The sequence below is a fragment of the Sus scrofa genome, chromosome 7, assembly GCF_000003025.6.
Source record: "Sus scrofa isolate TJ Tabasco breed Duroc chromosome 7, Sscrofa11.1, whole genome shotgun sequence".
Taxonomy (NCBI): domain Eukaryota; kingdom Metazoa; phylum Chordata; class Mammalia; order Artiodactyla; family Suidae; genus Sus; species Sus scrofa.
This window is the reverse complement of record NC_010449.5, coordinates 90,604,879-90,618,585: the sequence shown is the minus strand read 5'-3', so window position 1 is coordinate 90,618,585 and position 13,707 is coordinate 90,604,879. Positions and strand designations below refer to the sequence as shown.

The 13,707-nt window shown below is 34.2% G+C and overlaps 1 protein-coding gene across 22 annotated transcripts in view; it reads right to left on the bottom strand.

The window, feature by feature from the left end:
* GPHN (gephyrin) overlaps positions 1 to 13,707 on the bottom strand; it is a 567,900-nt gene that overhangs the window by 295,040 nt on the left and 259,153 nt on the right. For 13 of the 22 annotated variants that reach the window (XM_021098004.1, XM_021098002.1, XM_021098003.1 and 10 more), the window contains exon 5: positions 9,546 to 9,584. In XM_021098004.1, the coding sequence (XP_020953663.1) occupies positions 9,546 to 9,584 (39 nt within the window). 22 annotated transcript variants of the gene reach the window in all.

Genomic DNA, 13,707 nt, shown 5'->3' with positions numbered 1-13,707 from the left:
ATTTGTGGGCTTTCGTAAATTTAAGTAAATGGTAAAATAAGAACAACAATAACAGTTCTAGTATCATATTTTGAAAATTCCTCTAAGTCTCTCAGATAAACATTACCTTACATATATACCAATATGATACTGATGATCAGGTTACATTTTATTTATCCAAATATTTCCATTTCCCATCTATAATTAATTTCCATGAAACAAACAAAACCAAAACAAACAAACAAACAAAAACAAATAATTAATTTCCATGAGTACTAAGATCATAACTTTTTATCCATGTGTCCTCATGCCCCAGCATGGTTCCTGGCATTAGTTAGTTCTCAGTAATACTACGTAAATGACGGTTTCTTTATTTCTGTTATCTACTAACATTTTGGATCAGAGAATTTTTCATTGTGGAAGTTGTCCAGGGCACTGGAGGATGTTTATCAGCATTCCTGGCTTCTACTGACCCAAAGTCAATAGCAACCCTCCACTTGAGACAACAAAAAAATGTCACCAAGCATTGCCAAATGTTTCCTGGGACCAAAAATGCCCTTCATGACAATCACTCACATAAAAAAACGTTTCTGTGGGAAAATAAGCCAAGTGTTAAACAATTCACATACTAAACAATTTGGGGCATGAAATAGTATACTTGTTAGGGGCAACTAAAAAAATAGACTTTTTTGAACAAAAGATGTGCAATTAAAACTCTACCTGTCAAGAAAAGTTTATAAAATGCTTTAAATGTCTAGATATCTAATGTACTTCATATTAATTGCATGCCAGACTGTTTCCTTTGGAATTCCATGCCAAAAAAAAAAAAGTTTGCCAAGCAAAATAATTTTGTAATTAGGATTGTAACATTTCAGTATTTAAAAAAAATGACTGCTAATAGTAGCTATATGTATTCAATGTCCTAACTACAAATTATTTTGCAAGGTTTGTATTATCTATGAGTAGACCATTAAGATTTGATAATTTTCTATCCATACATTTTTAACATGAACATTCCATAAAAATAGTTAGAAAATAAAGTATTGTGTATCAGCTATGAAAAGTTTACAAAGGGAATAACTAGCTTGCTGGAAAACAATGTGTTAGCATTTTACTAATTCCATGATTTTGATTCAGGATGTATTTTGAACTTGACCTCTATTGTAAAATGATGAGTAATGAAATAACTGAGTATTATTATGTTAATAGAGTTTGAGAAAAGAGAAAATGAATTGGTTTATATTTATTTGTCAAATGATATAGAGTATAAATCTGACTCACCAAAATTATTTCCTGACAAGCAATTAGAATCAGTCTTTAAGAAGAGGCTGTTGATTAGAGAAATGCAAATCAAAACCACTCTGAGCTATCTATCACCTTACACCAGCCAGAATGGCCATCATCCAAAAGTCTACAAACAGTAAGTGCTGGAGAGGGTGTGGAGAAAAAGGAACCCCAGTACACTGTTGGTGGGAATGTAAATTGGGGCAACCACTGTGGAAAGCAGTATGGAGATGCCTCAGAAAACTAAACATAGAACTACCATTGGATCCAGCAATCCCACTCCTGGGCATCTATCCCGAGAAAACCATGACTCGCAAAGACACATGTACTCTGATGTTCATTGCTGCACTCTTTTCAATAGCCAAGACATGGAAACAACCTCAGTGTCCATCAACAGAGGAGCGGATCAAGAAGATGTGGTACATATACACAATGGAATATTATTCAGCCATTAAAAGGAGCAAAATACCAGCATTTTTAGCAGCATCGATGGACCTAGAAATTATCATGCTAAGTGAAGTCAGTTATACAATGAGACACCAACATCAAATGCTATCACTGACATGTGGAATCTGAAAAAAGGACAGACTGAACTTCTTTGCAGAACAGATGCTGACTCACAGACACTGAAAAACGTATGGTCTCCGGAGGAGACAGTTTGGGGAGTGGGGGGATGGGCTTGGGTTATGGGATGGAAATCCTGTGAAATCAGATTGTTATGATCATTATACAACTACAGATGTGATAAATTCATTTGAGTAAATGAAAAAAAAAAAAAGTAGAGGCTGTTGAGCCAAAAGAAAACTGAACATAGAAAATAGGCAGTCAGTAAAAGAAACAAAACCGGACAAATAGAAACGTTTAACCTCATTACTAATCTATAATATGCCAATAAATTAGAAAGATTAAAAATGATAATGGATGGGTACTTTCATAAACTTAGAGTATAAATATATAAATTTGTACATATATTCCAGAGGGTAATTTGGCAGACTAAACAATTTTTTTCACTGTTACTCTATTTTAAGGAAATATTTCTAAAGTGGTAATCAGAGAAGCATATGACAATTTACATAAAAGGAATACTTATGATAGGAAATAAGAAAGGATCTAAATGATTAATGACAGGGAAATTAAATTACTCATAGCTTGTTTACAGGCTTAGTGATTGACACACACACCCCTGTTTTTGTAGAACACTTATAAAATGGAAAAATTCTTACATGAAAAGGAGCGTGATTAAGAGGAAGGGCTCTGGAGTCAGGATCACCTTGCTCAAATTCTAATTCTATTGTCTTCTACTCCTGATCTGGGTTAACTTATTTAATGATTTAATCTTTTCTAAATCTGGAGTTCCCATCAAGGCGCAGCGGAAGCAGATCTGACTAGGAACTATGAGGTTGTAGGTTCGATCCTGTCCTTGCTCAATGGGTTAAGGACCCGGCGTTGCTGTGAGCTGTGGTGTATGTTGCAGATATGGCTCAGATCCTGTGTTGCTGTGGCTGTGGTGTAGGCCGGCAACTGTAGCCCCAATTAGACCCCTAGCCTGGGAACTTCCATATGCTGCGAGTACGGCCCTAAAAAATACAAGAAAGACAAAAAAAAAAAAAAAACCTTTTCTAAATCTAATTTTCCTATCTGTAAAGTAATACCTGATGTGTAGGTTTGTTGCAAGGATTAAATAAGACATTATATAAAGTACTTATCACAATGCCTGGCACACAATAAGTGCACAATAAATTTCAGTAGCTATGATATCAATTGGGATGATGTTATTAAGTCACTCAAGATAAAAACATGAATATATGATGGGTTCCCAACTGTTCAAAGTAGTCAACGGACCTAGCTAATAATTATACGTTGATATTACCGGTGTTTTTTAATCATTTCATTTTGCTTTTCTGTATTTTTGAAAACTTCCCTTGCAAAAACCATATAAACAAAATATATTCAGAAAAATAGTTTTTAAAAGCTATTAATAAAAGAGATTTAAGTAGTAAAAACAGCTGTCTTTCCCCTGTCCTAAATGACCATATATTTTTCAGTTAAAAATCTCATCTCTAATATTATGTTTTAATAAAAAGGTCATCATTTTAATGCTCTTATTCAACACCTATAATATGGAAAATGCTGTGGTCCTAATATTCTAACACAAGCCAGGAATTATGGAATTTTGAACACAGTTTTTTTTGTTAATAAAATCAGAGCTTTTTGCAGATGGTCATAAGTTTTATTTTTAGTTATTAACCATCATGAGAAGCAGCACATCTAAAAAGGCTTTTGATTTTTATTCCCCTCTCAAGATTGATTTTGATTTTGACCAGAAGACATCCAGCTGAGGATGAGAAAATAATTTTACTTATAAGAGATATTTTCTTTCAGAATATTTGCTTAAGATCTCTATAATGGGATTACTAACTCTGAATCGAAAGCAAGTACATATCTACTATTGTAATATGGTTATGAACAAACCAAAGAAAAATTGATTCCTAAATATCTAAGATGTTTTTATGATGTGAACAGAAAATAATCTCTATTTCTTCATAAGTACTAAATATTACAAGAAATATAAAAGCATTAAGAGATATATACAAAAAGTTTAGAGTGGTTTGTATTTTATAAACATCCAAATATCTCACCAATGAATTTTTCAGGTATTAATTTTGATGTTCATGAAATTAAATACTATTAAATATACATTAGGACCTTTGTATCAAATTGTTTCTGTATCTGAGGCAACTGACTTTCCCTCAGTGATCTCTCTCTTCACTGGATCCCTTGTGACACAGGTGTAATGTGTTAGTTTTAAAGCAGCAATAAAATATTTGGTGGTAGGAGGCAAAGGGGAGAAAAAGACATTAGGGGATACTGAAACTGGTTATTAGTACCTGCTATTGTCATTGCCTATATTCAAAACCGAAGGAGTGAAACTTCTGGCACAAAATGCTCATACAAGGAAGCTACAAGGTTCTAAATATGTTCTCCCGTTCTTTAGGAGAGAAAAGGGAAAAAAAAATGAGAAAAATTACCTGACAAGCTGCTTGTTAGGAGTAGCTGTCTACAATGAATCTCCTCAGTGCTAAGAAATTTAGAAGATTTTCTTATTAAATATAAAAAGGAAACCTAACAAAGCTATGACAGAAATATAGCCTTTTCAGACTAACTTTTCCAAAGAAATACATTACATAACTCTATTTCACTTTACTCAAAACATAATTTCAGGTGTTATAAGAAAAGTGTATTTATTGTTAATAAAACAAGTTGAATAAAACAATGTTACTCATATTTTCCTTTATTCTATAACTTATACTTTAAAATATCAATTTTTTGCATTAAAAATGTTTTTCAAAATGAATACAAGTGAAGCAAAATCTTTTAAAATTATTCATCATCGTTTAAAAAAAAGAAGTTAAGTCTGGATATAATTTCTATTTTAGTGCTTTTTCTCCTGACATGAGAACTTTGATCTTCCCATAGCCATGTTGTCAAAATAAATAACTATAGTAGGAGATCAGGAGATGGGAGGAATAATAGGTTACTAAAATTTATCTTAAGTGCAGCACTTTAAGTAGTTTTTTTTTTTTAAAGGAATCACTGTGAAGTACTGACTGATAGGAATGAAGCCAATTGTTGTCAAGTTTACAGGCACAACTCAAAATAGGGAAGACAAATAAGTTCCTAGGTCAAATGATTAAGTAATCAGCTCCATCATAAAAACCAGTGAATATGACTGAAAGTCTGACAGCAGGAATTCAAGTGAGCTTTAGTTGATAGTGAGAACAAATTAAATTCCCAAATATGTTAGTTTTAGAGTACAGTTGTACCTCAAGGTGGGGGAAAATCCTTCATTGGGCCAGCGATTATGTTCAAGAACAACCCCTGAACATTAGGTATCTATTTATTTCTAGCTATTCTCTATTCTTCCACTATGAAACCAATAGAATTGTTTTAGGTAATGCTGTTTATATACAGCTACCAATGAAATCACTAATCTTCACTGAATGCTCTCATTTTGAAAATTAAAGGGATTCTTACTGGCATTTGAATTATTACCATAATTTTTCAGCTGTGACAAGGCATTAATAGAGACATTTTTAATTCCTAAATCAATGATGCTTAGGAGAGGTGAAAGGATTCCCTACTGTACAATCACTCTGACTTTGAGTATCTTCCCTCAAGAATTAGAAGAAAATAACAAAATTTTGTGGATGGTATTAGAAATGTGTTTTATTTTGCTGAATGTCTTTTTCCCTCTCTTGGAATGTAAGTTCCTTGACAGCAAGACCTTATCTTTGTGTTACATACACCTAACAGACTATACAGCACTGGGTAAGGTTTTTTTCAATACGTTCTGAGAGAATTATCAGATGTAATGAATTAAATTCTCTCCTATGAATATAGAATAGTACTAGTTTATACACAATTGGGAGAACTGAGAAGATAGTCACTCAAATAATTTATTTATTTACTGCCTTATTTGTCTTTTTAGGGCTGCACCTGCGGCATATGGAGGTTCCCAGGCTAGGGGTCTAACCGGAGCCATAGGTGCTGGCCTACGCCACAGCCACAGCAACATGGGATCCGAGCTGCATCTGCGACCTACACCAGAGCTCATGGCAATGCCAGATCCTTAACCCACTGAGCAAGGCCAGGGATTGAACCCCATCCTCATAGATCCTAGTTGGGTCCATTAACCACTGAGCCCTGAGCCACAACGGGAACTCCACTGTTTTATACTTTAGATGAGGAACTTTGGCTGAGAAAGACTGGATAGAGTATGTAAAATCACAATAAAATTGTTAACAAATGAGAATATTATGCCTAAAGGACTGAAAGTCTTCTTTCCTAAACCCATTACTATATATTTACCTACTCTAGTTTTAAACCCCTCGAAGACGAGGACCAATTCTTTACAATTTTGTCACTCCTGTAAAGTCTAGGACACTATGGTAGAGAGTTCACTTTAGGTAGAAAGCTGGGTATTCAGGATTGAAGACTACTAAACTGAAATGAATTCCTGTTCCCATTGCTGGTTTCTCTAAGCACAAGCTGGTTGCCTCATTTCAGTTCTATTAACTTCATTTAAACCTTGCCCTTTAAATGCCTACCTCATGTCTCTTTAAAAGTCAGCATTACTTCACTCCAAAATATATATATATATACATATATATATATATATATATATATATATATATATATATATATATACACATATGTTTGTCTTTTTAGGGCTGCACCCATATGGAGGTTCCCAGGCTAGAGGTCTAATCGGAGCCATAGGTGCTGGCCTATGCCGCAGCCAGAGCAACATGGGATCCAAGCTGTGTCTGCAACCTACACCACAGCTCACAGCAATGCCAGATCCTTAACCCACTGAACGAGGCCAGGGATCGAACCCACCTCATGGTTCCTAATTGGGTTCGTTAACCACTGTGCCATGACGGGAACTCCCACTTGAAATATTTTAAAACTCAACCTTCTCCAGAATCATTTTTTGCTATACTTCAAACACCCAACATCTGTGTTATTTCAACTTTATCTTCCCTTTGATTCTTAGAAGATAGAGTCTTCTAAATCTCACTTGGCCTTCTATAGCCTTTCTAAAAGTTTATAATTTCTTCTACTCCTAATACAGTATGTCAGACTTATCTATCTTCTGTGCTAATCATGTAGTTTCCCTGATATCTTTTCAACTAACGTAATTTCTTCTTAGACAAAAGTATTAAAAGCTACTGAATTTACTTCTAGGTAAATACCCAAAAGAATGGAAAGAAAAACGGGTACTTGCACAATAATGTTTATAGCAGCATTAATATAAGAGCCAAAAGACGGAAACAACTTAAGTACCCATCACAAGATAAATGGATAAACTGTTATACATATACATAAGTGAATATTACTCTCAAAAAGGAATGAAATTCTGATATATGTTACAACATGAATGGACCTTAAAAATATTAAGAGAAATAAGTCACAGAAGGATAAAACCCGTATGATTCCACTTATATGACGTACCCCGCATAGGTAAATTCAGAGACAGAAAGTAAAACAGAGGTTACCAGGTGCTGGGGGAAAGAGGAATGGGGGAGCTATGCTTTAATGGGTATAGAGTTTCTATCTGGAATGTTGAAAATGTTCTGGAAAAAGGTAGTTGTGATTAATACATAAAATAGGGAGTGTAGTTAGTACTGCTAAATTGTATGCTTAAAATGATCAAAATAGTAAATTTTATGTTATGAGTATTTTATCACAATAAAAAATTTAAAAATTACTTAAGTAATTTTCTTGACTTTCCTAGAGAAGCCTTTTGCCTCATATCAATTATCTCTATTACTAAAGGCAAAGAAGAAAAACCTATCCAAACTTTTTTTCTATAGTCCCTAAATTTATCACTCTCTTCTTTTTCTCTTTTTCCTTTAGTTTTTAGTAAAAATGAAATAAAATTAAATATGGATACTAAGCATTTTCACACTTCAAGCACAACGATGTTGTGGACACATACACACAGAGACCACTTCAAGTCTAGATACAGATACTTGTATAGTGCATATATATGCCACTTTAAATCTCCTTAAGACTCCTGAATTTGTTTAAAAGTTTTACCAAAATTCTTTTCCACATCTTGTTTGATCTTGTCTTTCATTTTAAATACAAGGGAATAAGATAATAAGCTTTAAGGTACAGATGATTTTTATTCCAGTTTCTTTCTAGATTCCAAATACTTAGTTAATAAAGGATAAAGTCAATTTTCAAAGTTAAGCCACACACAAGAAAAGACAGTCTAAAATTTAGGAGGGATAGATGGATGCATCCAAATGATCTCTAAATGATATTATATAAATTATGGAGTGACAGAGAAATGATAGTCTCAAAGGAAAGAGTGGAGCAGAGTGGAAAGTTACTTCAATCTTAATTATAAAGAACTTTAAGATAACTAAATTTATTATTTTTAGAGATGATACTTAAAGTTTCAAAAAATTCTTCTGGTCTTAACTAATTAAAGATAAAATTAATTCATCCTTATGAAGCCCTAGAAAAATTAGGGAAAATAAATTAGGAAATAGATTTAGCATATGGAAAATTATTTGAAGATCCCATACACAAGGAACAAAAGTACATAATATGTAATATGAAAAAGCAACTGAAGAAAGATGATAAATGATTTAGAAAAAAATCTAAATCTTCTTCTAGAGGGAAGAATGTAGAGTTGTATAAAAAAGCAGAAAAGATGGTGATAGTGAATTTAAAAGTCAGTTGAGGAATAAATTGGACTGGGCTTAAACAGTAAAGCATTTTCCTATTTCTAAGATATGTTTGTACAATATGTAGGCAACTGTTCTCTTGGAAATAAAATCTGATCAGGGTTACAAGACAACAGAGGAGCAATGCCAGTGATTTATGAGACGCAGAGACGTATAAAGAAGGCATTATAGACCAATCAGCAAGTTGCAAGGCTGAGTCACAGGAGATTAATACAATGTCTTAAGTTTAATAATGGGGCAGCCATGTGCAGCAAATAGGTAGAGAAGAGTAGTCAAGCAAATTCAGTCAGTGGTCCAACAGTGGCGCAAGGCAAGTGGAGATAGGTAGCAGAAGTGCTAAACAATCTGAACCTACTTATAATATTACAGGCATAGATTGGGTGGGCAAGATAAAGCACACAGATGGCATAGCACTTGGAAGGTCATGGTATAGGAGAATGAGAGGAGAGCAGATAGACAATGTTGGGCAGTCTAAAATGCTGAAACAGCAGATGGATACGTAGTACCAGGCCATTTGCTGATGAACAAAGCACTTGGGAGTGACAAATGCAAACCAATCAGCAGATAAGTAATGGGGGCAAAAAGTAGAGACAAAAATCAAAGGCAGTCAAAAGCAGGAAGACAGAACAGCAGAGAAGCGATAACAGATCATCAGAAGCAGTTGGGTAGGGTAGTGAAAAGCTGTCAGCAGGGGAACAAAACACCATTCAGGATAAGATGAGATTAAGAGTGAAGCAGTCTCCCGAATGAGGTGTCTTTCATCTGGGAAATAGTCATCAATAAACTGCACATGAGAATCCACAAGAGAAACAGCACACAAATGGACATAGCAGATGGATCTGAACTCTATTGCCCAGGGATACAGAATAACCCTAGTACATAGATACATTAACAATCCACAAGGAAATTAAACAGATGGGAAAAATGGGTCCAAGCATTTTTTTATGATGATAAAAGAAACCAAAACACTAAAAATTATTAATCTGGAAATGATTGGCTGGGATTGAAGTCTTCGCTTACCCCTTTCTGGAGCCCACAAAATGGGAATGTTGGGAATTTCTGCAGCAGAAAAACAGAAGAGAAAAGGGATTTCTGACTCCCAGTTTAAGGAAAGCAGGTCAAATTTAGGGCTGTATGAACTGGTTCAGGGAAATAAGAACCAGCCTGAACCTTCTCCCTTCCTCAGAATCAAGCCATTCCTGAGGTTTAGGAAAGGTTTAGGAAGCCCTCACCCCTTCATTCCCCACAACCTCCCCTTTCACACTTACCTCCAGTGCAAACAGTTTCCAGCAAGGAGGTACTTGGAAAAATTCACTCCCCTGTTTACACCATGGCAAAATCTGAGGATGGCCACTAAAAGTATTTCCTTTGTGGGTCAGGTACCTGTTCAGTGGGATCCCTTCCACCCTTTGTGAGTGAGCAGAGGGGACAGGAGCCTATAAACTACCTACCTCTTTGAAAGTGGGTAAGAAAAGAAGCAGGGGAAGTAATGCCAATAAATAAACAGTAATATTAGTAAATACCTTGATGATCTCATCGGTTGTCATGGATTTTAATTCCATGATGACTCTAAAAAAAATTGTATCTCTAGCCCATACTTCTCCTCTGAACTCCAGATACATATATATAATTGCCAACTTCACATTTCTGCTTGGATTATCTAAAGGTAGTTCAAGTATCCATGATGAAAGTAAAACTGCTGATCTTTCTCTTCAAATCTACTCTTCCCACAGTCTTTTCCAGTTCAGTGAATAGCAACTCCATCCTTGCAACTGCCCAAGTCAAAGTCCTGGGTCTTATACTTGACTGTTCTCTTTCTTTTATTCCATCTGTTACCTCGACTTTTAATATATAACCATAATGTTTTTCTCACTATCTTTATCTCTATCATTGATCTGATTCACTATTATTTTTCATCTGGATTATTTCCATAGCCTCCTAAATGGCTTACTTGTTATATTTACATGTATCTGATCATGTCACACCTCTGCTCAAAACTCTATTATACTAAGGGCAAAACACAGGTTCTACAGATCCATGGCTAGCTCCTTCTCCTCCTTTAGGTCTTTATTCAAATGTTAACTTATCAATAAGCCTTCCTTAATAATCTTATTTAAAATTACAACCCTCTTTCCTGCTTGTACTACCTATCCAACTTCCCTGGTTTATTTTTATCCATAGTACTTATCATCTTCTCTAGTACTACACATTTTACTAATTTACTTATATTTGTGACACCCCACTAAAATGTAACTCCATAGAGGCACAGACTTTGGACTTCTTTGTTCAATGCTCTATCCTCAATAGATCTTGAACAGTGCCTGGTATATACACAGTAGGCACTCAGGACATATTTGAGTCTATTAAGTATTAATTTCTGGGGGGCAACTCCTTTGTCAGTCTTAAGTTCTCAGAGCATTCTTTTGAAAGGCTCACATACTATAACTTTCTGATAAAAGAGCAGATGCTAGTACACTATAGGTTAGGAATGTTCTGAAATAGGGATTGGCAAGCCAAAACCAATGGGACAAATCCTGCCTGCTGCCTGTTTCTTGCACGGCCTACAATCTAAGGGTAATCTTCAAATTTTTAAATGATTAGGAAAAAAAATCAAAAGAATATTTCATGACGTGTAAATTATGAGAAAGCCAACTTCAGCATTCACAAAATTTTACAGGGGCACAGCAAGGCCCATTCATATAATGGTTCTGTGCTACAGGGCTGGCAGTACTGAGTAGTTATGACAGAGACTATACAGCATACAAAGCCTAAAATATTTATTCTCTCTAAATAATTACTACCTCTAAAAAATAAGTTTTCTGATCCCTGTTCTAAAGTATTATATTTAGAAGGAAAAACTAAAGTTTGAGCAAAGATAAACCAAACCATTATTATTAATACTGTTGCTACTCTTACACAAGATACACTTATTGAGGGAATTTATATTAGGGTATTTATATTAAGATTGGCTTTCAATATTATATAAAAGCAGTTCTCTTATTCCTCTAAATATTAAATAAATAAGACCCACAGACAGAACTCATATCAAAGTACCACATAATTATCCAAACCTCTAAATACTATGTTTAACAACAGTGGAAACTGGCATGATGTGAATCTCTTTGAACCTTATCAATGGGGTTAAAGTGTGGGAGTCTCCTATACATTACAGTCTCGAATCTTTGCAAGTATGAGATACTTTATAAGACTCCATTATATTTATACAATATTCAAAACTAAGTTATTTGTCATTGCTTCAAATGCCTACACTTTGTAGAAAAGTATTTTAAAAATTTGCAAAACTTGATTCAAAATCACCTCAATCAAAAATGACCTATCTTCTCGTAAGGTGTTACAATCAAACTTACAGGAAAGGGTGAAGACGGTGAGGGGAAATTTTTTAAATTATCCCAATTTTATCCATCACTAAAATATAGCTATCTTCAATCTTCATACAGGAGTATAATATATTTCCTCTTATGAACTGGTCCTTCCAGAACAATCAACTGCTTCTTCTGTATTGTTGCCTTTGACATTTGGTGTCTCTCTCTCTCTCCTCTCTCTCTCTTTCTGAAAATGATGGCAATTCATTTTCAAACTCCACATTTCCCATACCTTACTGCTTCCTTCTCTCAGCATTTTTTGAAGGAACTCTGATTCATCCTGTAAATTCTCAGTTGTGAGTCTGCCATTACGATTATCTGAAATGGTTACTTCCCTCCATTGGATATTTGTCTGCTACTCATTAATAGCTACCATGGTATTCCCAAGTTCCAATATGAGGAAATAATACTGGTAAAATTATTAGAATAATTCCAGTTTATTTTGTTATCTGATTCTACTTTCTTACTCTATCAATTTCTTTTTATGCCCAGCAATAACATAAAGTTACCGATATTCAGTTCTAATTCAGTGATATCATTCTAAGAAGCTCAAAGGAGTTGACAGATAGAAATCCATTTGTTGCCAATATATTACATTTTGTGTGAAAAGTAACATTATGTCCATTTTATAGATGGAGATCTAATATAGATAAACTCACATTCTAGATTTCAGACAATAATGAAGAAAAGAATATTCTGAAATCTTCAGTCCTGAAACTACATCTCTTGATAAACATGCTTTTAGCATTTTATATTTGCAAAACATTTAATGATATTTTGCTTGTCACTATCTTAGCAAACACTTTTACAAAATATTCCAGGATGCCAGCCTCTGTTCATTTTATGAGAGTAGGCTTATAAGGGTGAGCTGGAACAGTGATTTCAAGATTTTATTACTCTGTTAAATTCAAGGTAAAAAACAACAGTCAGTATATCATCTCTGTTTCTTTTTCCTTTTCCACAATTATTCTATTACATACTTAGGCCTTATCTTGCTTGATTTTGTTCCCTAGAAAAAAATTCTTCTACTACTTTACTCAATCAAGTGAAAGTTCTTTCTATTTAGACTGTAGGTAACAACAGGAAATATTTATATAGCAAATAAATATTTTTAGTATTTCACTTATGTAAATTCATATCATATAACTACCCTATGAGGTAAGTACCCTTATTCTCTCAATTTTACACATAAGGAAACTGAGTAAAATAAGCTGTATAAGATCACACACTAAGAAGTGAATCTAGATTCAGACCCAAGTAGTTTGTGTTCTTAACCACTATGTTATGCTGCCCCACAAGTGGTTTACATGGTCAACACTACTTTTCTAGTTAGAGCTCTAATTAGACATACAATTTACTGTAAGTATATCTGTATTCATTTTTATGTTTACTGAAATGATCTCTCTTTCCAATTAGGATCCCTGCCAAAGCTGGTACATGCTCTGGTACAGAAAAAGCATGCAATTCAGAAATGTATTTAAGGGAAAGTGAAGACAGCATTTTATTTGTGGGTGTTTCATGTATGAAATTTTTCTTTTCGCTTTATGCTTAAAATTCCAAAACCCCACCTCAAAAAGCAATATATGCTTCCCTCTTTAGTGTTGCTATGTGGAATAGGAGACTTTCGACATGAATTTTTAAGCATAATGTCACCTATTGTTCTAATTTTCTAAATGGTCTAATTTTGTACCTGTTACTTTTCAAAGGCAATAATTGTACTAAAGAGCATTTCTTTTTAATGCATAAATACAATAGAAGGTGGATGTCTCAGATAAGGTGGCATGTTTGGACTTTCAAAT